Source organism: Coffea eugenioides, chromosome 9 (genome assembly GCF_003713205.1).
Source record: "Coffea eugenioides isolate CCC68of chromosome 9, Ceug_1.0, whole genome shotgun sequence".
In the NCBI taxonomy this organism is placed as follows: domain Eukaryota; kingdom Viridiplantae; phylum Streptophyta; class Magnoliopsida; order Gentianales; family Rubiaceae; genus Coffea; species Coffea eugenioides.
The window spans coordinates 5,110,535-5,136,230 of record NC_040043.1 but is presented as its reverse complement, the minus strand read 5'-3'; the positions used below and the strand labels follow the sequence as shown (position 1 = coordinate 5,136,230).

Below are 25,696 nucleotides of genomic sequence, written 5' to 3'. Positions count from 1 at the left end.
TTATGTAAGTGATTTCTTAGTCAATTAGGACGCTAGTTAGAGAATTTTCTTGAGCAAGTATGAGAGTCTACAAGTGTCAAAAAAAGAGCTTTTCTTCCATTATTTCATATATCAATAGTAAGAGTCTATCTAACAAGTACCCATTGGAAAGGGTACTCGTTAGGTGTCATATTTTTTGAAATGTAAGATTAATTAGGAAAAGTAAATAAATACAAGAGAGGGTAGATAAGATTAAATAAGGAAAGTATACAAATGCCCAAAAGAGTAATAATTATTAGTATATGTGTATACATGACAGTTTAAGTGAATTTTAAATATACTAACGAGTGTTCAATAGACACCTATTCAAAAAATTCAAAATAATATTATGAGTTATTTATTTCTTCTTTTACATAACGAGTTTTTATTTTATGGGTCAGTCTCATTGGACACATGTATATTTCAATGTTAGATTTAAAAAAAATAATATTAATTAGGAAAAATGTATAAATGCAAAGAATGGTAGTAGTTGTTCTATTGTGTATATAGATGGTAGATTGAATGAGATTTAGGTGCGTTAACGAGTGGCCATTGATCAGCCGTTAGAAAAACTCTTTATTTTATGCTTGCATTTTTTTTATATAGAAAAACCCTTAGACCATTAAAAAACTACGTGGGATTCACAACTAGGTATCTTTATCTTGTGATCATCGGCATCTTCTCTGGATTGGATTTACTTTGTTGTATAGCACCATTGTCTTTGTCATTAGCTTTCTTGTGGTATGAAAACTCTGAACAAAGCTTCTCACAAGTCTTGCATGGAATTCCATCTCCAAGATTTGGGTCTCAAAGTGGCAGTACCTCTACTGACCTTGATCGTTGTGTTACAAAACTTTTAGCCCTCTGCAGTGGAACAAAAGGCAAAAAATTTAATTAGTTTGCATCTCTACAAGTTGATTATGTACGTTGCACTACATCTAATGATAGAAAGACCAACCCTGTCCGCCATTGTGTTTTTCCATGCCTTGTCCAATTCCTCGAATACAATATCTATCGATGGGCGGCCATCGCTTGATTTTGCAACGCATAGTACTGCAATTTGCAGTATGGATTCAAAATCAACAGCATTCAGGTTACCCTCCAGGGTTGGGTCTTCAATATCTTTCAGTGGACGTTTTCCCATGCTGACATCCTTTGCCTGCATAGATCTCATTTGTCATACGTTGTAACATGTATACTATTCTTGTTAATTGTCATTTTTGGGACGTGAAGAAGATACCTTTCTAGTTAACTGGTCTCTGGCATCTAGATCCAGCTCAATTACTTTCTGTCCTGAGAGAACTTGCAGAGCAACAATGCCGAAACTATAGATGTCACTAGCACAAGTCAATTTGGCATTACTCATGTATTCAGGGTCCATATAGCCTAGAGTTCCCCGAACATCTGTAAATACTTTGCTCTCCTCCATTCCCAGAACTCTTGCCAGCCCAAAATCGGAGAGCTTTGGTTCCATATTCTCAGTTAAAAGAATGTTCGTAAGCTATCAATTTACCAAGGGAAAAATAAAAAATCAGAGTAGGAAGAGCGTTTGCAAGGTTCTAGAGAGTAGATAGAAAATTAATTTCCAAGTTTTTCCTGGCGACAAGAGATTAGTTAAATGGCGTATTCCTTGTACTTTTCTGTTCTCAGAGGTTCGTGATTAAAATGTTTCACTGTGAAAGAAAATCAATATTATTTCCCTCCAAGGCTGATTAATACTCAACATACGGTTTGATGGAAACAATTGTTAAGGAGGAAGTGATGTCAGTCAGTTTCAGTTTCTCAGGCTGAAAACCTGTGTCAAGTCGATGATTAGATTTGTCAAACAATTTCATGTGATTACCTTAATATCTCTGTGAACGATGCATCCGTCTACATAATGATGGAGATATCTGAGTGCAAGGGCACAGTCCCGGAGGATCTTAACTCTCCTTTCCCACTGTAGGACAGTTTCTTTCTCTGAAGATGGATGCAGGAAATAATAAAACATGATCAAAAAAAGCCAAATTATTTGAGAAGAAAGGAATTTCCAGAAAAAATAATGCCTTGGAAATGCTTTTCATTGTCTTCAAGTTGTATTAATTAGCATCTATCTGCCTTAAAAAGAGAGCGAGCATTTTCAAATGCTGTTGAAAAATAACTTGGGGAGAAAAAGAGGAAATAACGTACTTAGGAGATGCTGAGCAAGATTCCCAGCTGAACAGTATTCATAGACTAAGTACTGCTCACCATCTTCCATGCAACAACCAAATAGGCAAACTAGGTTCGGATGTCGAACTCTTGAAAGGCCTTCAATTTCCCTAGTGAAAGAGTCTGAGGTGTTACTCTTATGTACGTGCTTAATCGCCACCACTTGTCCACTCGGTAGAATTCCCTTGTAAACCACCCCAGCACTCCCACGTCCAAGGCACTCTTTTTCATTGCCATAGTTCATGGCATTCTCAATCTCGGCTTTAGAGAAGCTGTAGAGGGCTGACCATGCAACAATATCTCTGGCCCGAACACGTTTTTTCTCTTGCCTCTTGCTCTTGGTTACATACTTTATCAGAGTAATGATCAGGATCAGCCCAGTGGTAGCCAAAAGGACAGCCAGAAGTGCTCTTGCGAGAGAAGCTAATTATGATAAAGTCTACGATTTAGATGAGGATCGTTTAAATTGTAGAATGGTAACGACTTAATAAAAGAGTTACAAAGACTTACATTTTATTTTAATGTAGCGGCCTGATTCTGCAAACAAACAAATGTATTAATTTTAAGAGATTGTAAAGCAGGAATGAAGGCAAGAGCAGATTTTGTTTGCTAAGAGCACAGTGTACTGTAACATATTTGCAGATGTCCAAATGTTAAGAACTCTCCAACAAAAATGATAGCTATCTTTGCCAATTACGAGATTTTAGCTTTCATAGACATCCTTGATGAATAAATCATAATGCGAAAGTGGCTAAAAAAAAAAAGGTTATGTAATAGCCTCACCTATCAAAGCAGGCAAACACCGGTAGAAATCTTTAATTTGAGATTCATTGTCTATTTCTCCTGCTACAACTGCTACGATCAGAGCAACTCCGCAGATGACTTTTTCGGTATTATTGTCTCGTGCATATAGCTGATCCAGGAACTGATTTGTTGCAGTTATTAATGCATTTGTGCAATTGCCGCAGATATTATCGAATGAAGGATTGAATGAAGCACACTGATGGAAGGCAGCTTGAAAACTCGAATTTTGTGTAATAGATGACAATTTAAGGCTGGAGCATTGACTGCTTCCATAGAAGAGATCGTCGAATCCACATGCTTGAACAGAAACAGATTGCTGCTGGTGAAAGGGATCGTTACAGTTTTTCCATCTTTCTCCATCGATAAAAATATTTCCATCCCCAGTAGTTGCCTGCCTGGCTAGTGCTCGTGTCAACGTATTAAGGGCATTCCTACAGCAAATTGACGAGGGAACGCCATCCCAGTCGCTAGCCTTTTCATGGATGCCACTGATGCATTCACCACTTGGTTCATAAGGAATGGAAGTGAAGTTCAGTCCACAAGCTGCATACGCCGATGATACAGTCAGTTGCAAATGAACTTCATATAAATATTAAAAGAATTTCTCAAATTTTAGTTCTGATGCTGAAGAACTTGAATTTATTGCAGCAGTTGATTACCCAAAATAAACAAATATTGGAGGTTGGTTTGGCTTGTTTTTTGTTTTGGGTGGGGGAAGGGGAAGCACAGTGGAATCAGTAAACAGTTAAAAACAACATATGTGTATATTTATCGAAATTTACAATGAAACAGATGCCAATCTCTCCATGTGAAAAGAATGTTCTTGCTGTCAGTTTCAAGATTTGCAGAGATAGGCAGCTAAATGCATCTTTATCCTAGCTAGTGCATTGTTTCAGTTTAACTTCATTTTCAGGCCATGTTGATAAAATTTTTTCAGAAGCAGCAATAGTATGGTAATATGGAATCCATGCAAAAAGAAATAACTAGAATCATAGCTAGGTTACAATAGAAAAAAAAAAAAGAGGAAAAAAGTACTGACAAAAGGACCTGCATCTCCTGGCGGGGGCGATGAAGCAGTCTGAAGAAAGTAGACACCGAAAACGAGTAGGATGGAGAGCGCCTTGGCTGAATCAAATGTTGATTTCAGCATATTCTGCTTGGCGACAATGGTTTCTAAGGACTCTATCAATAGCACTGATCAACTGTTTCTGAAGGAGACAATCGAAAACTTGCTGTGGCAAAGCAAGAATAGGAAATTCTGGTTAGGGAAAGTTGCAAAATCTCATCACATATATATACTCACCAGTGAAGTTTCTCATTAAAATCGAAGAATTTCAGCATATTCTACCTGCTCTCGTGGTTCTTGCTTGGTGATTTACAGCCCATGCAGCCTTGAGATTTTCGTTGTGCTGACATTATTATTAAATCTTGGCTTCTGCTTTTGGCAGCACAGCACTAATGACAAATACCTCAACGATTTATATTTTATAAAATAAGCAATGAATTGCCAACCAATAATAGATTTATCTTATATTTATATTCAAAAAAAAAATTTAATGCAAATGGTACAAACATGTAAATCACGGTTTACATCAATCTTTCTCGAAAGATATTTCAGTGTCTAGCTGTTTGGCTAAACAATGTTGGAAAGTTTTCTGCAGGGCTCTGTTTCTTACGTCCACGTTCAATCCAATCAACACCGGACTTAAACCTTTTTAATCCCTTCCTATTATTGCACACAAATCAAAAAATTTTAGGCATATGTTCATTTTAGCATGGGAGATTAGAAATGAATTTCGTACGAGGGCCCTAAAAATGAAAATCTTTGAATCCATTCCCTCCAAAATAAGAATTTTTAACTACAAACACATATTTAATAATGTTCGCTTTTCGAAATAAAAGTGCTTCACTACCTCTCATGGCTAAAAAGAGATAGAAATGCAAAAAAATAATAATAATAATTTTTTTTAAGCGGAAAATCTTGAACTAAGGGATCTTCTACTTACAATCTCTCTCGTCTTGTCACTCAAACCAATTCTCCCCAAATGTTGCATGCTTGAGAGAACATTAGGCTAGATAAGATGAATAACTACTCAAAAATTTATTACTTGTAAGGGCTCAATTGAAATTTATTACTACTCAAAAAAACTTTAGAGGGCCGCCTTGAAATTAAAGTAGAATAGAAGGATCAAATAACCGGTTGGAGCAACTGGCCCAATTTATTGATTTTAGATAATAGTGGCAGGAAAAGGGTAGGAGCATGTCGTCACTAAATCGGTTTGTGGATCATGTAACTCTTACACTATACACTACTTGTACAATCTGATAACTATTTGATATTATATTCTCGTGTGAACTCTATATATTAGAATTATATGATTTTGTCTTGACCTTATAATTTAAAATTTGGTCTTATTGATCAATAATATGCCTTTTATTGTTTGAGACAATAGTCACCCTCTTGCCACTTGTCCAGGGCCTCACAAGTTTGTTTTTTCACAAATTTGTCCAGGCATAAATAAGATGTAAGATAATGTAACAAAAAATTTAGAATACAGTAGTGTAACAAAAGTTAAAATCATCAGTTCTTATCTCCAAATGAAGCAAAATGGTACTTTTCGAGTTCTCAATGGCCTCGTTGAGCCTGTTTCCTTCCCCTCGTAATACAGGAGTAGGTGTAAGTATAGGCATAAGCATAGAGGGTTGATGTTCGGGACAAAATAAAAAAGAAAAAAAAAAGAAAAAAAGAAAGAAACTTGTGAGGGCTCAAGTCTCGTGACCGGGCTGTAGTAGTTCTGATTAGGGGTGCAAACGAGTTCGAAATTTGAACTTTGCCTTAATCGAGTCGAACTCGAGCTCTTAAAAAATAAAAAATAATTATTATTTTATTTTTAATAATGAATAAAATAATAATTTTTAAATAAATAATAAAATATTAAAAATATATATGTAATTTTACCCCCTCAACAACCGCAAATAACACACACACCCATCCCATAAGCGAAACCCACAGCCCAACCCAAAAAGCATGCTGACTTTCAGGCCACACTGAGGAACTTATGAGCTACGCGCCTACGCACACACACCACTCACAATCGATGTGGGATAGAGGGAACGGGGGAGGGGAAACACCAAGACTATTGCCAAAGGTTCACCAACGGCTTTTACCACTCCTTAATTTTTCATATCCACCTCAACAACCGCAAATAACACACACACCCACCCCATAAGCGAAACCCACAGCCCAATCCAAAAGGCATGCTGACTTTCAGGCCACACTGAGGAACTTATGAGCTACGCACACACACCACTCACAATCGATATGGAATAGAGGGAACGGGGGAGGGGAAACACCAAGACTATTGTCAAAGGCATATGTAATTTTACTATTAAAATAAAAATAAAAAAATATAGGGTAAATTATATTTTACCCCCCTGTGGTTTACCCTTTTTTTACATAACCCCACTATGGTTTCAAAAGCTATACATAACCCCCTCATGGTTTGGATTAAAGTGTCAAAGTAACGGAAATAGTCACTCGTAACGGAACTTCTAAAAATGTCTAAATTACCCTTATAAATACATGACACATTAACCCCCTATGATTTTTATATTTTACCATATAACCCCCTTATGGTTTAATACTTTACCATATAACCCGCTTATTATTTTCAAAATATACACATAACCCCCCTTGGTTAATACATAAATTTCAACCTTACATAAGGGTATTTTTGACATTTTAGGTGACGCCGTTACGAGTGACTACTTCCGTTACTTTGACACTTTAATCCAAACCATAAGGGGGTCATGTATAGCTTTTGAAACCATAGGGGGGTTATGTGGAAAAACGCTAAACCACAGGGGGGTAAAGTGGAATTTGCCCAAAAATATATAATCGAATTTGCGAGCTGCTCGCGAGCTAAAGAATTTAATATTTTTGAGTTCGAGTTCGACTTGATCCGCTCGAGTTTGACTTGAATTCAATATTGATCGAGCTCTACACGATTTCGTACTCGAGCCGATCGCGAGCGGTTGGATTCGTTTACGACTTTAGTTCTGACGTCTGATCCCACCCGCCAAAGCATTAACGGACACTAACGTTGCAACGCTTACCATCACAAAATCATTTATCCAAACGTTTTACTAACTCCTTTTCAAGTTTCCCACGTAGCCTTGCTGCTGGCTGCTGCTGCTGCCCTTTATTTTGCATTTTGCTGCTGCTTCTGCTGCTTTTGTCCACTTATTGCACTCTTCTCTTACATGTTTTGATGAGCAGCTGCGTCTCCATTCCCCGTTCTTAACGAGGTTGGGGCTTTCTCCTTTCGCATAAATCTTGCGTACAAATGCAAGATACATCTGTTCGAAGCTACCCATTGTTCCATATGTTTATATATTACTACGCCTCTAAATTCTTGTCTTTCAATTGTTGCATGTTGATACAAATGCTAACTTATGTAAGTGCATTGTCATTTGTTTCGTTTTCGATCTGAAATGAACTATTATTAGAGCTTTTTGTTCAATTGCCCGTTTTTGGAGCTAACTTTGTGGTATGTTGTTGGACTTGGTAGATTAGAATCATACTAAGAAGAAGGATGGTTGATTAGATTTTTTCCCCCTTTGGAGCTATTTTCTTATGGAATTTCATTTATTCATAGCATTATTTTAAATTTGGTGAGTCAATTCGATAAATTATGCTCAAAATGAAGAACCATGATGTGGGATTCCGGTATCCCCGTTTTCATGCTATGGGAATCTCTCCCCCTCCCACAAGACATTTAAAGGAAGACTTCTTTTTTTTTTCCCTCTCTGTTCTGAAATGGGAATTGGTTGATGGATGGCTGCAGTAGTATAGATTACTTGTCATTTCTTGAATTTTTTCTCGGCATATCTGGACTAACTTAGTCTAGATACAGTTACCATTAAGAAGAGGTATTTTGATTCATTTGGTATTATATTCAGGGTAAAGTTTGCGGCCATCACCTTGAAGCATGGCTTCTGCTTTGCATTCAGCTTTTCACTCAAATGATGAGGGCATTCGTTTTTATATTAGATCGCAACACCGTATTGGTGGAAGATGTAGCAATGGTGGTGCTCGTCCTCAAAATACTTTATTTAGCGTGAAAATGTGGTCCAAAAGATGGGGATCACGATATATTCAATTGCAAAGAGCTCCTAGAATATGTTTGAGCTTGGGTTCAAAATGCACAAGACTGTTCTTGAATGGAATCAAGGTTTCAAATCATAGCACCTGCAGAAGAATGCCTGAGGTGAATTCTCTTCGGCGCTCTACGTGGTTTTGTGAATTATGATTTGTTTTTCCTTTGAATGTTGTTTATCTGAGAAAAAGTGCTTCCTCCTTTTCCCTTGTATGTTTTCTTAAAATCTTATCTTGTAGGTAAAAGAGGGAATTGGGATTTTGAAGGAAGCATTGTTGATTACTTGGAAAGAATGGAGTCAGTCCACTAAAGTGGCTGTCTTGTTGATATTTGCCTTGTTGATTATTCCGAAGGCTGACGCTGTAGATGCTCTAAAAACTTGTACTTGCTTATTGAAGGAATGCAGGTATGGCATGTACCATGCTGTAAGGGTCCTGGAGCTTTATCTTTCTATCTTGCTGCCTTACTAAATCTTTACCGTCGCCATCCACCTTCTTGGCTTGTAATGTCACTTCCACGATACTCGTCGAGAAATGTTTTCATCTCATGTCTTCATTTTGGGTACCTAACATGTGGCCTGCACCCCCAGTCTCTTTCATTTTTCAAATTCTTTTTTTTCCCTGTTTCCTTCAAATGCATGAGCAAGCATTTGAAGAGAACTTTCGGCCCTAAAACCTCTACTTACATCATATCAAAAGAAAGGGGTTAAAAGGGTGCAAAAGCATATCAATTTTACTTGTTTATTTGAGAAGAGAACTTTTGGCCCTAAAACCTGTACTTACATCATATCAAAAGAAAGGGGTTAAAAAGGTGCACAAGCATATCTCTGGTCCTGATACACATTGCTGCTCATGGGCATCATCTTCCTTTTCATTGCAATGAAGCCACTTATTGTCTGTCTAAAAAAATTTGTCAGAACTTAATATCACAAGAAAAAAATGCCCTAATTTTCACGTGAACTTGAAGACCAGAATACTATAGTTTTGACTTTTCAAGTATGATGTCAGTGGCTTTATATCATTAGTATTCAGTTAGTCTAAAAGAACAACTCCAGTTGATAAGCACAGGCTGCACAACCACGGTAAACTAAATATAAATGGCAGATGGAGTTTCAGAAAGATCATGTTGACATCAACCCTGACTATCTGTCTATCAGAGAGGAATGGGAACTGTTATAAGGAGCTGCAGACAAGCTACACCCTGAAGCATATTCTGGTTCTGTCTTAATGGTGATTTTGATGTTTGTAGGATAGAGCTTGCGAAGTGTATTGCAAATCCATCATGTGCAGCTAATGTTGCTTGTCTTCAGACCTGTAACAATAGACCTGATGAGACTGAATGCCAGGTCTATTCCACACCTCTTCCCTATTCCTGCTTGCGTGCCTGATTCTTGCGTGGAATTCTACTAGCAATGACCTTTTCCTTTTTGCAGATCAAATGTGGTGATTTATTTCAGAACAGTGTAGTTGACGAATTTAACGAGTGTGCAGTCTCACGAAAGAAATGTGTACCCCGAAAATCAGATGTGGGTGAATTTCCAGCTCCTGATCCTGCTGTTCTAGTTAAGAACTTTGACATTAAAGATTTTAGTGGGAAGTGGTATATAAGTAGTGGCTTAAATCCCACTTTTGATACCTTTGATTGCCAACTACATGAGTTTCACACAGAATCAGGGAAGCTTGTTGGAAATTTGACATGGCGAATACGAACTCCAGACACTGGATTCTTCACTCGTTCTGCCCTGCAGAGATTTGTGCAAGATCCAAAATATCCAGGAATACTCTACAATCATGATAACGAGTATCTTCACTATCAAGATGACTGGTATATCACTCTCTGTACTCCTCCACTGAGTGTGAGATCTTACTGATATTTCTCTTTATATAGCTTGCAGGCAAAAAGATGTACCGATTATGATTTTTTTTTATTTTTTTTTTATCATTATGTAGCATTTCCTATAGAGAAAAATATGTCAATAACTTCCTTGTCAGTGGTTCCTTCATTAATAGATTTAGGGCCAAAATTTACAGTTGGTCCTCTTTCATTGTTTTCTGGCTGGAAGGATTTAGAGGTTTTGTCAGGTTTTCTAGTGATTTGTACAATTTGCTTTGAATTTAAAGCATAACTAGTTAATCGTTTAGTATCTACTCGCGTGCTCAAACCTGAGCAATCTGCTGTCAATGCTCTTTGCAGGTACATTTTGTCCTCTAAGATTGAAAACAAACCAGATGACTACGTATTTGTGTACTACAGAGGCAGGAATGATGCGTGGGATGGGTATGGTGGTGCTGTCGTCTACACAAGAAGTGCAGTTTTGCCTGAAAGCATTGTACCTGAACTACAAAGAGCAGCGAAAAGCATAGGGCGTGATTTCAGTAAGTTCATCAGGACAGACAACACTTGCGGACCTGAACCTCCCCTTGTCGAGAGATTGGAAAAGACAGTGGAAGAAGGAGAAAGGACAATCGTAAAGGAGGTTGAAGAGATAGAAGGGGAGATAGAGGGTGAGGTTGAGAAGGTGAAGGACACTGAGATGACCTTGTTTGAGAGGCTGACTGAAGGATTTAAAGAGCTCAAAAAAGACGAGGAATTCTTCCTAAGGGAGCTTAGCAAGGAAGAGATGGATGTTTTGGACGCACTTAAAATGGAAGCAAGCGAGGTTGAAAAACTGTTTGGACGATCACTACCAATTAGGAAGCTAAGGTAGTTTGATGGAGAAATGAAATGCTCATGAATCATGATATAGATTCTGCTGATGAAACCATTTTCTACTGTATAGCTACCATACACCTCTATATTACACTTTGTTCTCCGAAGCATTTTTTGCTGATTCTTTCAAAGGCAATGCAATGCATTAAAGATGTCAATTTTTGAGCTGGCCCTTATTCTATTCTGGAGTGCTTTGGCCTCGAAAGGAGAAGAAACATGAGCTGAATTTCTTCACCTTTTAGGGTTAATAAATCTCCTTGGCTAGAGAAGAATTCTCTAGCTTTTCTTCTTTTGATTGGAAAACTTACCAATTTTGAGCCTGCAAACATGTATTCTAAGCAGCCCTAAGGGTTTGTTGACCAGTTACATACTACTTCATATGGCTTGCATTATTATTAGACCTATTATGCTGTTTAGTTCCCTCTCATGCTCCCCCTCGTCACAACCTCACATTTTCTCAGAGTTATCATGGCTAAATTCTCTCTCTTTTTACATGCACGTTTTGCTCAAACTTTTATTTGTGAAATTCTTGGCACAAATGTTGGATAAGTTATCATAACTATTTTTTTTTTTTTGGGTGTGTACATGTCAAATAGTTACAGTTTTCATTTCACAAACATAAACACTTAAGCTGTAAATGTTTTTTTTTAAGTGTAGATGAGAGATCTCAAACCCAGGACCTCTCACTTACATTCCCTCCATCCTTCCTCCAAGCTATACTTTCACTATTCCCATGCTAACAGCCTGGTCTGACCAAGAAAAATATTTACATGAAAAATTTTTGAAGAAAGGAAACTTGGTTCAGGGTATTGACGAGAAGCACAAGCAGTTTTCCCATATCAACTTCAGGTTACTACTAAGCATTTCATGTAACAGGTCATCTTGCTTTGTCTGCTCCTGCATAGTAAAAGAGTTCCAAACCACATCTGGTCAGTAAAAAGGGCCAGGAAACAAGCACAAAACCATCAAGAAAGGCCAACAGGAAGAGTACTTCAAAAGAAAGAAACATACCAAGGATTGAGATTTCTTGTCTAACTAACAGATAATTTAAGATTTGAAGCACAGAGAACATATCTTAGAAAATTTAGTCCACATAGTAATATTTAAATTAAATGGAAAATTACTGCAGCACAAATCCAGGAGGAGGACATTTATTTTCCAGTACCAGCTGCCAAAGTGCAAAGTAGGAGGAAAGAAGAGGAGTAGCAGGACAAGAAAAAATCATTGCATACACTAATATCAATGCCCACTTAATTTTGTATAATTAGGAGGCTGGGCTTGTTTTCATTAGTCTCTAAGCTAAGTCGCTTCTCTCCCTTTGTAATTAATAAGATGCCACTCTAGTGATGGAACTCCTCATGAATTCAAATTGTTTGAACAGAAGCTTTAACACAACTATCCAACCATAGTTCTGATTGTCAAATGAGAAAGTAAAACTGGTCTCTTTCGCAAAGATGTTGCTCGCAGGAGATGCCAGGAAATGACAGGTCCAGAGGGACTTTCAGATAAGGTGTCCAAGCTTGATCACCTAAATACTCATATATCCTCCTCGTAAGTTATCTCCAAGCATCTCACCTTTATTTTCATCATGATAGCTTTCTCTTTCTTTATGTCTATATCCAGGTGAGCAGATCTTTGGAGGCCTCTGATTATGTTTCTTCTTATCTTATGCGTCTAAGAAGAGAAAAGATGGGAAGGAGGAAAAGGTAAAAATGGGGAGATAGGGGCAATGTAACAGGGCATTAGGGGTTTGGGGCAGATATGAATGACAATAGATTAGAAGAAGGTATTCTACACATTGAATCATCAGATGTCCAAAAACAAAAATCTAAGTTATACAACAAAATGATTACACCATTACTTCTATTTTAGCATAAATTACTCAAAATGGTTCATTCACCAATTATAAAGCATTGTCTACTGTCAACAAAAGTAATAAGAGTGTTTTAAGGCATGAATATCAAGTCAAAACACATTGGGCTATGCTAGCTAAATTTGTTAACTTGGGAACAGCCAAGACCACATCATACCAAGTCCAAGCATTGTCCAAAAATGATGCTTAATGCATTCCACAATTAAAGTCAAGTCCCTGCCTTGTCACAGTACCCACAACTATTCAACATGAAACCCCTAGAATTTTCTGTCCTAAAATCTCATTAACTTCAGTTTTTAGTTTTTTAATACAAAACAATTCCAAGTAACTCTTTCAATCAATTAGCATCTGTTCAAATGACATTGAAACAGACAAAATATTATAGAACCTGACAACAGTAACAAGCAGTCAGTAGATCACAACATAGTCGCCATCAGAAAAAGACTTACTGGCAAATTTGATACAATTCCTTTCATCTTCATAGCCACTTCTCTTGAAACCTCCCCAGATGAAGTTCTAAAATCAAATCGATCTGCATGCCGAACCTTAAGCCTAATTGATGAATTCCTAAATGATTTAGCATTTACATGCCAAACTCCAACAACAGCATATCTATCTCCTGAAGAGTCCATTCCCAAGGGCCATCTTAAACCACCCTTTACTTCTGGGTCCAGAATGGCAGAACCAATCAGACTTTTTATGCACTCGATCTCATTGTCCTGGAAACACATAATTAGATTGATAAAAGGGTCTGATACCAAGTCCATGAACCACTTATACTATATATATATATATATATATATATATTCTATAATTCTTGGTAGAGGCACCAAATTTTGTTTAAGAAAAAGAATGGCAAGTAAAATTGCACCTCATGCTACCACTCATCTGACTTCCTATAGTCACGCTCTTCTGAAGGCCATTAAAGGCCTTCGTATTAAGTATAATTAAATGTATCATTAACAATTTTATTTTTACATCTGGAGAAGGTCTCTGATGAAAGAACCAAAAGCAGATGGAGAGGAAAATGTAAGAAGTCACTGTATGCTGAAATCTTTTCCACCCAATTATATGCTGAATCAAGTTGGACTAGCCAAGCATTGCCAACATAAACATATCAAACTCATATCATTTTCTGAAGAAACAACTTACAGTTAAAGTTTTTATAATTCTCTTGGTGCACAGCATCAGCCTCAGATCTAGGTCCTTGTCAAGGCAGGACATATCCACAACTACATGTCGCACTTGGTTCCACTCAATCTACAGGAAAAAATGCATAAATATCAGTAAAAGCTTCAACAGGCTATGCTGAAGAAGGTCAACTGTTACAGTACTTAAAATAGAGTAAGAACAACTAAGACCCATCTCCCGGAAGTGGGAAAAGGACAAAAAAGGGAAATCAACATTGAGGTGATACCCAATTATTGCATGCACAGCAATAAACTAGGTGTTGTGTAATTGAGACAAGATTTAGACATACACATAGTATTTATGTTGAATCAAGTAGCACCAGATACCGACCTTGTAGAATTCAAGCTTTTCACGATCCTTTGCCAAGGTACATTTGCATGAGATAGTTGAGTCTGGCTTCATGTTATCAGAGAGCTAAAGAAGATAGGAATAGAAATCAGAAAATAAATATATTTCAAAGTAGCCATGTAAGATAGTGAACCTGTACCTTTATATGGTATATCTCCTTTTCCTCCTCAAAATCAAACATACACTTTGGGACAACATCATTGACTATATATTCCATATATGACGCAGAAACACTTGTGTAGAATGATCTCTTCAATTGTCTTAAACTGCTTTCTGGCAAAGTAGATTGACCCCTGAAGTACATGCATTTTAGAAAATGTCACATTCCTCCTTCAGGCACGAGAGGTGCATGCAATAGATCACATGTCTTCCTATTATCCTGACAAAGAATTTGACTAAGCTTACAAAATTAAAAACTTCGGTTAACGATGTCAACCATGCATTTGATTAAGTCCCAAGAAAGTCAACCAGGCGATAATCTAACAAGCAGGGTGTCTATTTGGTTGCCTATTTTAATGGCTGTAACCCAACTGTTTCTGTGTCATTCAGTGGCTAAGGTCAGGAATTAGAGGTCCTGGGTTCCAATTTCCCTGTCCCCCACCCCTCCCCTGCTGGAAAAAAAAAATAGAATTTTAAGATCAGTTGTGTCATCAATAATACAGCCAAAAAACATCTAGCTCAATCACATAGATCAAAAACATCTAGCACAAACAGGGTCAATAGGGCATCTACAAAAGGAATAACACGGAAGTGATAATATTCAAGCTTTGCACACTAAGATTAACAGACAAGCTAAGAATCGACTGAAAGGTCAGTGGTTCTTCATTCAGTCCATTACATAAGAACATTCTATCACCGAAAACCAATGGTAACAAAGCAATTTGGGCCGCAATAAGCTAATAATGAGTGACGATTAATATAAAATTTAGGATTACCAACCCATGAAACAAAATTTGTCCAAAGCGAGCTACCAGGGTTGGCTTGACTTCTTCAAGTTTATTATCCTCCACTTCATTTTGAACTCTTTGAAAAGCCGAAAGCAAGTCTTGCATCACAGTTTCAGCTGCAAACAGCCAGGGGTTCTCCATAAACACGCTTCTCTCTTCACTACATTCTACAGCGCATAAAAATATCCAACAAAAAGAACTTAGATTTCACATCCAGTTACCAAACATAAGAAGATACGATATTCACTTGCTAAAGGTGCGGAAAAAAGGAACCCATTTTCGTGCATGTGGTACCTCATGCATCATTTATTGTACAACCAGCAAAGCTCAAAAATGAAAATATTACCGATCACTTCGATAGATTAAAAAAAAAAAAATCAGGACAAAGAGCAAAATTCAGCCATTTCAGAATATTTCAGAACGGACCCTTTACGCGATCATGATTGAGTACCAAAGAAAGAGGCTTTTCGCCGGATTTTCTCTGGAAGGATTCCACAGAAATGGGCTGGAGCCGAGTCAGGGACATGAAATTAGTATCATTATTATCTGTATCATCACCAGAAGAAGCGGCCAAGCCAACTGGGAACCACTTAGAAACTGCATTCTGGTCGTAGATGATCTTCTGGCCTCCTCCTCCTCCTCCTCCTTTGCCTCTGTCCCTGTTGTTCTTCTTCTTGTCTGAGAATGATGACCTGAGATTCAACCCCCGTTTGAAGTGTGGAGATAAAGACTCAGGAGTCAGAGATGGAGACGGGTTGATTGCCGAGCTGCTGCTGCTGCCACCTCCTCTTGAATGCCTCTTATGGGGAGGGATATAGGCCGCCATAGTAGCAGAAGACTACACGCTACTGTCGGAGTCCACTTTACCAAGTTACACCTTCCAAAGCAAGCCCTTTTTTTTTCTTTTGGGTGTTTGGGCATATGTTGAAGAAGAGCGTGGAGAAGAAGGGAAAGGGGCAAAGATATAGCAAAAATTCTACAAGAAAGTACAATAATAATGGTTTAATTTCAACTGCAAAGATTCTTCCTTATTTTTTACGCCATTACAAACATGCATCTGATGCAAATCGGTTGAGTGAAAGAAAAGAAAGGAGAAAATGGATTTAATTTGTCATGAAATTTATATTCTATCAGGGAAAGACCCCAAACATAAGAAGCAAAAAGTGAAATAACTTGAAATTCGAATTAAAAACCTTGTGATGTTTCGATTAGGTTGGGTTTTAGAAATGGTCACAAAATGTATTAGACTAACTTCATCATACAAACTTTTAGTAAGTCTTAAGTTTGAAAAAAAAAAATATTCTCTTTCAAAAGTTTCAAAATTTAGTATTTAAAGTTGAGCTTCCAAGGAGGATTTTTTTTTTCCTTTTTTCAAAATTTAGTATTCAAAGTTAAGCCTTCAAGGAGGATTTTTTTTTTTAAGGGAAGATTTAGAATGTCGCTACTACTTAAGCGGATAATATTGAAGTTTTGAGATTTAGAGCTCCGATTTCAACCTCCCTCCCTTGCTTCTCGCATCATAAATCTCATCATTTCTCTTATTTTTCTTTTAAAAAAAGGAACGAATTATTCGGGTAGCCACTCAACTTTTTGAATATTTTAGTTTTGATGGCTCAACTATTAATAGTATGTTTGTACCCACTAAACTATAAAAATTGTATATTTTGAGTCATTTTATCATTAATTTTGTCATATCTAGCTATTAATATTATGTTTCATGAATCATGCGAAGCCTTATATCTGATAGTGGTGAAATCAGATGAAATTGTCTAAAATTTATACTTTTTGATTGTTCAGTGAACAAAAACATACTATTAATAGTTGAATAATCTTGACTATTCGTAAAGTTCAATGGCTATTCAAGTAATTTGCTAAAAGAAAAGGGGATAGGATTTGGGATGGTCATCATCACTTCATCTGTATTTTGTGAGTGGCACCTTAACAAATCCAAATTTCGGCCATTTTAAAGTTGGACCAAAGGCACAGACGGCTATCACTGAATGGTGTAACATTTTTTAAAAAAGGAGTAATTTTATGTGAATTACTTGAAAAATTTAATAACAGAGATATAATTATTATATATGAAATCCATATGAACAGTAATAAAACATCGTACCTTTATCGTAAGGATGTACAATAAATTCGCATAGAATTACAAAATATTCTAAAAGTATTATATAGTATTAGGGAAAGATGGATCTGAAAACCATCCTGCCCCAAGCCCTTAACAGTAATGTGATAACACGCAAATGAGAATCCATCAAGGCACAAGGGCCGTACATTTCGACTTGGAGCTAGATTCCGGGACGGATTTTACATTCTAGCTTCACAACGATCAGTTCTTGGTATTTCCAATTACCTTTTTCTCTCTTTTTATTTCAAGCCCACAAGTTCTTCTTGGCATTTGAGCCCAAAATCACAAAACATTGAGCCCATTCGAGCTGTCTGTTAATCCTTGAGTTTCGGGGTAAAATTATTTGTTTTCCAGCTTCAAGGGATCAAAGCTGTTATGGTACTGTTTGGATTTCTTGATCTCCAACTTTTTTTTGCTCCCTTTTCTATGCTTATTATTTCTTTCAAAAAAAAAATTTGCTTTTTTTCTTCTATGCTTATTCCAGAGTGTTTGATATCTAATTCTTTTTAAATCAGTGTGCTCACGTTTAGGATGAAACCATCTCTTGAAAAAAAAAAAAAGAAGTCTTTCTGAAACATACAATTGTTTCGCCTATAAAACAGTGCTCACATTTAAGATGAAATGATTAAACATCCATGAGAAAGACCACAAACCATTAAGGGAATGTACACTAGCTAAGAATGCTAAAGCTGAGTATAAATCTCACTAATTCTGTAGCCAAGTCGACAAAATTAACATTCTTTGATGTGTTCCTTTGCACCCCCCGCAGGCTACAGATTCAAGAAAATATGGGATAAGGCGTTCTCCTCTCGCATAATATGCCACGCCATTGCCACAAAAGTTTCATTGATTCAAACAAATAAATTGACAAGCACAGTAACAAGGAGCCTGTAAATTTCCTTTGATGACATGAGCAAATGGATGCACACTGCCTCTTTAAGGGCAGAAGGCAGCCAGTTGGAAACGATAGCATCTATACAATCTTTTTTGCTTGAATCGACTTAGATTAGAATAGTTATGCACTCAAGGTTACCACCTTCAGTTGAAGCTCTAAACTCATGCCTTGCAAGGAGGAGCAAGGCATTTGGAAAAGAATCCCAGCATTTTTTTCTGCATACATTACAAGAATCCGCAGGTTAGTCATCAATTTGCTTGCAAAGTATCACTCTGAATAACCAATTAAAGTTTCCCCAAACTTCAAGGATCAAAAGGAATGGATAACTTTGCAAAAGTCACTTTTTTACCATATCCAAAGTTCACTGCTAGATGAAATCCTAGTTGCAAGGAATGTTATACCAAGTATAATTATATCACATTTACTACGTGGTTAACCAAATGCAAGAAGGTCAAAAATGACTTGTAGTTGTGGGGGAAGAGGACGCACCCTCTTGGAGGTTTGGAGAAGTAGCTCTGGAGGAATCTTGTACAGATCTTCGTCCACTGGTTTTACATTAACAGCAGTGGCAGCAACAGCAGTAGCAGCAGCAGTTGTACTAGGCCTATGATGCGGGAGAATGGGGTTCCCATCGGCAGCAGCAGCAGCAGCATAATGCTTTGGCAAGTGCTGCTTTTTCTGATTCTGATCAAAATTATTATTATGATTATAATAGAAAAGCTGCTGACTTCTGGTTCGGGGTCTTGGGCCTCCTCCTCTGGGCATCTGTTGTTGCTTCACGTCCACAACGTCATAAACCTTGAACTGAACTTCTTGTTGTTTAATCCTGTGTTGCTCCTTTGCTTGCGGGGGGCACCCGCATCTCCTCCTCCTACCATTGCCCTGCCCCTGACCATTATTATTATTAACTGCTCCCCCTCCTCCTCCTCCTGCTGCTATCTGCAACCATTGGATTTCACAATCTTTTCTCATCAGCAGTGACATTTTCTGTAACCCCATACCACCTTCCGTCACGTAGACATGAATGAAAGTACAACACAACCCCACCAGTAGGTAGTAGGTACTAGTAGTACATGGCCTTTCTGAATAATCAATGATGAACCATATACGCTACTGTTCCTATTTATTGTCTTGTCCTGTAATTTCCTTTAAATTCTTTGATAAAATTTTACGTAAAAGTAAAAGCTTTCTTTAAACAACTGCAATATTCCAAATAAGACTGACTCAGTCATCAATTGACTCACTTTAGAATATGAAGTATGGTTTACCAACAGAAAAAAGACTCGTTACTTGACTGACTACATCCAATATCTTTTCTGGAAAACATGTTGGTAAAAAAAAAAAAACACGCACACACACACTAAACAGGGACATACGTTGAGCATTTGGGAAGACTACAAACCTAGAACTGATGTGGCTTTCTGATGGGGTATCAATTTTCCCCTCACTTAACGTTCTGTTGTCCTATTTCCAGGTTAGATCATAGATGGAGCAGAGGCATTTGTCATCACTAAAGGTTCTGTTAAGAGCATGAACCCGCATTGTTTTTGTGACCCTACTACAATCACCACTACTACTAATTATAACTAAGTATCCATCCAAGAAAGGATCCATCAAAATGCACTACGAACATCAATAACATCAATGTGTCTTGGCAAATCATTGACAGGCAATATGGGACATCTAATTAGCACCACCAAAACCAAAAGATTAGCTAGCATAAGCACCGACTAGCCATTAAGTCATTGACTAGTATTGTGATTTTATCTTTTGGGATTTCACATTTGGTAGTTGCCAAAGCAGTAGAAAAACAAAATAAATGAGTAAAATAAAACTTCATAAACAACATAATATGCTGCTACAGGTCAAGCGAAAAGTACCCTTCTGGGAGGAACAGCAACAAGACGAACAGAAGGCTTCTGAGAATCAGCAGCACAAAGATCAATTGGATAACCGCCACCGCCACTAGCACGAGCACTGGTCATGTATGGATTGCAATATTGATGCTGATTACCAGTAGTTAAAGCAGAAGCATTACAACGGACCAAGCCAGCCTGCCTAGCATTCTCGAAGTACTGAGTTATTGGCAGCTCATTTGCACTATCCCAGTTTCCAAATGCCGGAATTTGCCCACTTCTCTTTCCCTCCTATAATCAGAGTACATTCCATACAACCATATAAATACATGGACAACCCAAAAAAAATTAAAAAAAAAAAAGAATTGGAAAAGGAAGTTATACTTCAAGGAATAAAGGTGGACTTACGAAATATTCCATGATCTTGTGATGGAAATCTCAGCAGAAGAGAGCAAGAACACTTCAGGGAGAGAGCAGAGTAAATGAATGAAAAGAGGGGGATATTCTAGTGCAAGAAGCAAGCAATGCAATGCCACTGTGCTGGTGCCTGGTGGGGTTTGGTGCCGTGCGGGCAGCGGTGGGGTCTGGTCATTTTCTTGGTGTTGAAAATTGGGACATTTTCGCTGAAGTATGAAAATGATGAAATGCCAAAAGTCAACAAAAGGGTCTTTAGATCTAGTGCCCAAGTCTTAAAATTTGCTTCTATATGTTTTATTATGTCGGATTAAAATACTGCTAGATAAGTACAAAGAGTGCATGTGCTGTTCAAACCAGAAATTGACTATTGTAACGTGGAATTAATAATCTACTATTTGGCATATGAGTTCTTTTCATATTTGTCTAAAATTAAGATTTTTTGGTTTAAAATTAAAATTTTATTGTAAGTTATTGTAGGATTTATAAAATTACTTATTAAAATTGGTAAAATTTTCTTTTTTCATTTTCTTTCTCCCCTACCCTGCCACTGCTCTTCCTCCTCAGTCTCGCCCCACCGTCGACCGCCATTGCCAATCGCGGGTGGACAAGGCTTGTTTATAGCTTAGTTTGTTATAGTTCAACAAGAAGACATGTTCAATTTCATATATGGTCATCTTGTAAATTGGACCAACTAAACACACGTGTTCTACATGGCCATCAATGTACCATAAACATTTAGTAATCTGAAATCTCCACAGTCATAAGTTGTTGTTGCCCATAAACATCTAATAAGACTTTTACCGTTTTGATTGCTATTTTTAGAAGTTTTAGTAAAAGAAAAAATATATCGTAACGAATTGATGTATATAAAATTTAAAAAAAAAATGTGTTCACGAAAAATATATTTTTACGAAAAACTACAATTTATCCAAACATTACTGCATAATGAAAGATACTTTTAGTTCACAAATCACAAAATAAGCAATTGTTTAAGGGAGTTAAAGAATACAATTAAACTTGTAAAAAAAAAACTTTGGAATCAAAGTATAATTAAAGTCAAGATTCCCAGTTATTAATTAATGGCATCGATTCAGACTCGAGAACCAGACATTCCAAGTGTTGGCAAGAACTTCCAAACACAGCCAAAAGAACAACAGTATTCATAGTCAATGGTAGGTGTAGACTATAAGACTGCACTAAGGATGGAATGGAGCCGAACTTGGACATTAAAGTCAACTTCGGGATTACCCAGATTTCCATTTCATGGAGTAAATCATAAGGCAAAGCCACTTCTCATGGGTTAGCTGTCGTTGACGAATGCAAAGACCATGGAAGGAAGGAAGGAAGGAATGCTGTGCCCATCCCCATTCCTTCCATGTCGAAAAACAGAGTCATTTCCCTTGATTTCCGCTGCGCCAGAACGTGGCCCTTGACTCCTTTCCTTGTGGGTTGGTTAATTTAGCTGTCTCTATATTTACTAGTTTCCATTTCCAACAGCAGCTGGGAATGGGACACTGTGCTTCCTTCATCTCGTCAGTTAAAACGCAGAGTCGGTGGCTCACTCACTGGTCACTGCCCATTTGACAAAACCTTTCTACGTAAAAAGTGGTGCAAGAATTGAAAGTTTTTCCCATCTCTTTTATGACTTTGCTCTGAATATTTTGGTACATCTTGACTCATTATCTTAATGGGTACAACTTCCACGTGAATTCTCATTTCCAGCATTGCATTTGTAGGAAGCTTTGATTTCTCAAGTTGGACCCTTCAACTTTGCAGGAGGACCAAATTTACTTTGACAAAATTAGTTGTGTGTAGGGGTGTACGCGAGCCAAGCTACTCGCGAGTAGCTTGGTCAACGACTTGGCTCGAACTCGGGTTGACCGAGTTCGAGCCGAGTTTCGAGTAGCTCGAATGAAAATCGAGTCGAGTTTCTAGTCAAAAATCCCGACTCGAGGCTCGTCGAGCTACTCGTCGAGCCGGGGTTATTTAAATAATATATTTATAATTTAAATAATATATATGTATTATAATTATAAAATGACCATTATGGGTATAAGTTATATGGAATTTACAAAATACCCTTCGTTATCGAGCCTTATCGAGTCGAGTTTCGAGCTACTTGCGAGTACATCGAGTCGAGTTTCAAGTATCAATTTTTTTGACTCGATCAAGCTCGAGCCGAGCTCGAGCCTAGGGATATATGAGTCGAGTCGAGCTCGAGTATAGCACTACTCGAGCTCGACTCGGCTCGATTACATCTCTAGTTGTGTGTGCAAAATGTCTAAAGTAATGCCTAACTTGTTCATGAAAAAAATAATTTTTTTTTATAAAAAATTACAATTCGAACAAGGTTCAAATTTCTTGAGTTTTTCAAAAATGTTTCTTGGAACTTGTATGTTGAAGCTATCATCATAACCCTGAGATTTGGTGAACATGTTAGGGATTTGCTAACCCCAGATCATTTATGAACCCGCTCTAACATATGTATCTTTCTTTTTTTTTTTTGGGGGGGTCATGTTCGCTTGATACCAACTTCTAATACCGTCGTGAATTAGAGCCTCTGAAATTTGTAGCCAGGTGTTGTATCCCTATGGGATGATGGCCATAAAATCTTACCAAATGGAGCTCTATAGCAATGACCAAACTTGCTTGTTCTGTCACATAAATGCCAAAACAGTAGTATGATTTTGGGGTCATGCTCTGTACAAATTTGTCCACTTCTGTTCTTGAAAGTGAAGGTTAATTTGTCCTTGAGATCAAATTAAAAGCTCTTTTTTTCTTTTTTGGGAATCAAATTGCAAGCTTTGAAATCCCACCCATCCCGTATATAGCGTCTATAATTAATTTGCAGTTAGAGATTTTAATAGGGTTGGGCCAACCCGAACTCGGCCTATTCGGCACAAAAGAAAAGAGGCGAGGCCTATTACAATTCTGGGTCAGACAGAGCATGAATCTAGATACGAGGCTTGATTGAATATGAATCGAGTTTGAACCTTTATAGGGTCAACTAGATTAAAATCTTGCCCCTTATTTATATATTATTTATAGTATTGATGTGTGTATGTATATACACACACCCTAATGGATATAATTATAAATGTATTATTTTTAAATATGTAATGTATGATTAGACTATTTGTGATTAGTGTTGGTTTTGAAGAGATTTGAGAATAACCTATTAGTATTCTATTGACTAATGACTATTACTATTAATCTATTACATGATTTGAAAACTAAAAGCCCTAATCCCTCTTCGAACACAATTGTTGTTGGAAAATTTTGATTTATGTATTTTTAAAAGAATTAGACACCATTGTTATTGGAAAACTTTTGGTTTATGTACTTTGAATGAGTTTTCTAGTGATTTATGTGTAATTATAATACTGTAGATTGCAAATTAACTTTACTATTTAATAGTTACGGTAATTATATTAAGAAAATTAAGGAGTAATAAATGAATTTTGGATTAAATCTGCATTAGGCTCAAAGTTTGAATGTATTATGAGTTAAGTATGAGTTTTACAAATATTAGCCCGAAACTCATGACCCAAAATCCGAATGTTTTGCTAACTATATGAGTTGAGTCTATGCATATCAAAATCTGGCTCAGATGACCCAATTGACAGCCCTAGTTGTAGCACGACTGGTTTGAAGATCCCACTTTTGGGCTTGTCCCTCCCCGGGCTTCATTCCTCCATTTCAACAATACAAAAATCTTTTGGACCAAAATAAAAAAAAATCATAAACATCTTCTAGCATTGCCAAGAAAGAGACACTTTCTTTTTTTTTTTTTTTTGGGAAGAATGTAGGAGCCATAAAATGTCAAAAAAAGTTATTGATAAGAGAGGACTGAATTGGCCTGCAGTAAAAGAATATGAGCTTGTTTAACATGGAGATAACCATGAAAATATTGCCTAATCCCCATGGTAACGTAGGTTCTTGTTTCTTTAACTTTGCTCTCTTTTTTAGTCCAAATCCACGACAAAGCACAAAGTTTAATGTGAGAAATGGTTGAAGGTGTTGTTAGAATACTTGAATCCACGAAAAATTTTACTATTGCTAAAAAAAAAATAAAATAAAAATCTCATGGTCCCATCTTTTTATTATTATTTTATTTTTTGCAGTTATGAGAGGGCCATGGTAGTGCTAATAAAATTTTCACCACCTAGTATATATAATCAATCCATGTTCTAGCAAATAATTTCAAGGGCTTGCTATAGTTTGATTGCTATGATGAAAAGCATTTTCAAAAGTACTCCCAAAATGTCCTAATCATATCTTAAAAAAATAGGTATTGCTTGTCAAATTCCTAGAAGGATTCCGCTTATTAAGGACCACCCAACCAAAAGCAAGTAGTAGAAACAAGAAAAGGCTTGTTTTCTTTATGTAGTAGCTATTTACATCACACACACACACACAGAGGAAGAAAAAAAAAGGGCACTTGAGCACTTGGCTGCTCCCATTATTCTATCATGCCTTTCTAAAAGGCTACCTTATCCTCCTCCTTTCTCACCAAGAACAAAAGATAAAAAAATTTAACAAAAAAAAAACCTTCACAGAAACTGTACAAATGTTATTCTCCTTGTTTTTGTGCTGGATTTGGTACTTTACATAGTTAAAGCCAATAGGGGATGCTTTCTAACCGGAATTATTCTCCCTTTTAAACACATATTATTATTATTTTCCATTGGTCAGTATTGATGATATTTGGAGGCTTTTGCAAAAGTCCAAAAGTAAAAACTTCTGTCTTTGAAAATGATTCCACTTCCACCTAAAACCAACCTCAGACACAAAACAAGATTACCATCTCTATGACATGAATGTAGGTACAACGTTCCCTCAATTTGTCATTCCACTGTAAGCTAGCTTCTGTATCAATCTATAGATGGATTTGTGAGCTTATATCAAAAAGCCAAGTGAAATTAGGTGCGATAGCATCATCAGCAGTTAAGTGAACCCAGACAAAATTCCGCGTGATCAGAGCAGTTAAAGCATAATTGCTTTATTGGAGTGATTCTGGCAGCACTATAGAAGAGACATTGATTTGATTCTCTACCAAATTGATTCAAATGCCCAAGACCAAATAGGGTGGAGGAGAAATATCCTTCATTCTTGCAAATTCTATCCTATTGCTGTAAATGTTAGACCAGCAATG

General features: G+C 37.0%; 4 protein-coding genes across 5 annotated transcripts; 1 reads left to right on the top strand and 3 right to left on the bottom strand.

Annotated features, from left to right (window-relative positions):
* Nucleotides 1-825: 825 nt before the first annotated feature.
* LOC113782043 (probable receptor-like protein kinase At1g11050) lies at nucleotides 826-7,389 on the bottom strand. The gene is made up of 9 exons (XM_027327955.1): nucleotides 7,164-7,389; nucleotides 4,060-4,194; nucleotides 2,992-3,555; nucleotides 2,719-2,745; nucleotides 2,188-2,631; nucleotides 1,862-1,977; nucleotides 1,259-1,519; nucleotides 977-1,177; nucleotides 826-882 (listed from the first exon to the last, which is right to left on the bottom strand). The coding sequence occupies exons 1-9, from the start codon at nucleotides 7,387-7,389 to the stop codon at nucleotides 826-828; spliced, it is 2,031 nt and encodes a 676-aa protein (XP_027183756.1).
* Nucleotides 7,211-11,169, top strand: LOC113782768 (violaxanthin de-epoxidase, chloroplastic). Its single transcript, XM_027328686.1, has 6 exons — nucleotides 7,211-7,320; nucleotides 7,975-8,282; nucleotides 8,411-8,577; nucleotides 9,420-9,516; nucleotides 9,604-9,995; nucleotides 10,365-11,169. Exons 2-6 carry the CDS (start codon nucleotides 8,004-8,006, stop codon nucleotides 10,876-10,878), a joined length of 1,449 nt encoding a protein of 482 aa, XP_027184487.1. The 5' UTR covers nucleotides 7,211-7,320; nucleotides 7,975-8,003; the 3' UTR covers nucleotides 10,879-11,169.
* A 297-nt stretch (nucleotides 11,170-11,466) lies between these two features.
* On the bottom strand, nucleotides 11,467-16,200 carry LOC113783415. Of its 2 annotated transcripts, none has more exons than XM_027329542.1 (7): nucleotides 15,666-16,200; nucleotides 15,232-15,355; nucleotides 14,432-14,585; nucleotides 14,275-14,358; nucleotides 13,906-14,013; nucleotides 13,203-13,472; nucleotides 11,467-11,777 (listed from the first exon to the last, which is right to left on the bottom strand). In XM_027329542.1, exons 1-7 carry the CDS (start codon nucleotides 16,063-16,065, stop codon nucleotides 11,682-11,684), a joined length of 1,236 nt encoding a protein of 411 aa, XP_027185343.1. In that variant the 5' UTR covers nucleotides 16,066-16,200; the 3' UTR covers nucleotides 11,467-11,681. The 2 variants fall into 2 exon arrangements, with proteins under 2 accessions (XP_027185343.1, XP_027185342.1); XM_027329541.1 differs by having other exon boundaries at nucleotides 15,232-15,406; nucleotides 15,666-16,199.
* Nucleotides 16,201-18,030: 1,830 nt separating this feature from the next.
* Nucleotides 18,031-20,620, bottom strand: LOC113783715. The gene is made up of 4 exons (XM_027329925.1): nucleotides 20,533-20,620; nucleotides 20,149-20,415; nucleotides 18,758-19,207; nucleotides 18,031-18,483 (listed from the first exon to the last, which is right to left on the bottom strand). Exons 1-4 carry the CDS (start codon nucleotides 20,542-20,544, stop codon nucleotides 18,430-18,432), a joined length of 783 nt encoding a protein of 260 aa, XP_027185726.1. The 5' UTR covers nucleotides 20,545-20,620; the 3' UTR covers nucleotides 18,031-18,429.
* Between the last annotated feature and the right edge of the window lie 5,076 nt (nucleotides 20,621-25,696).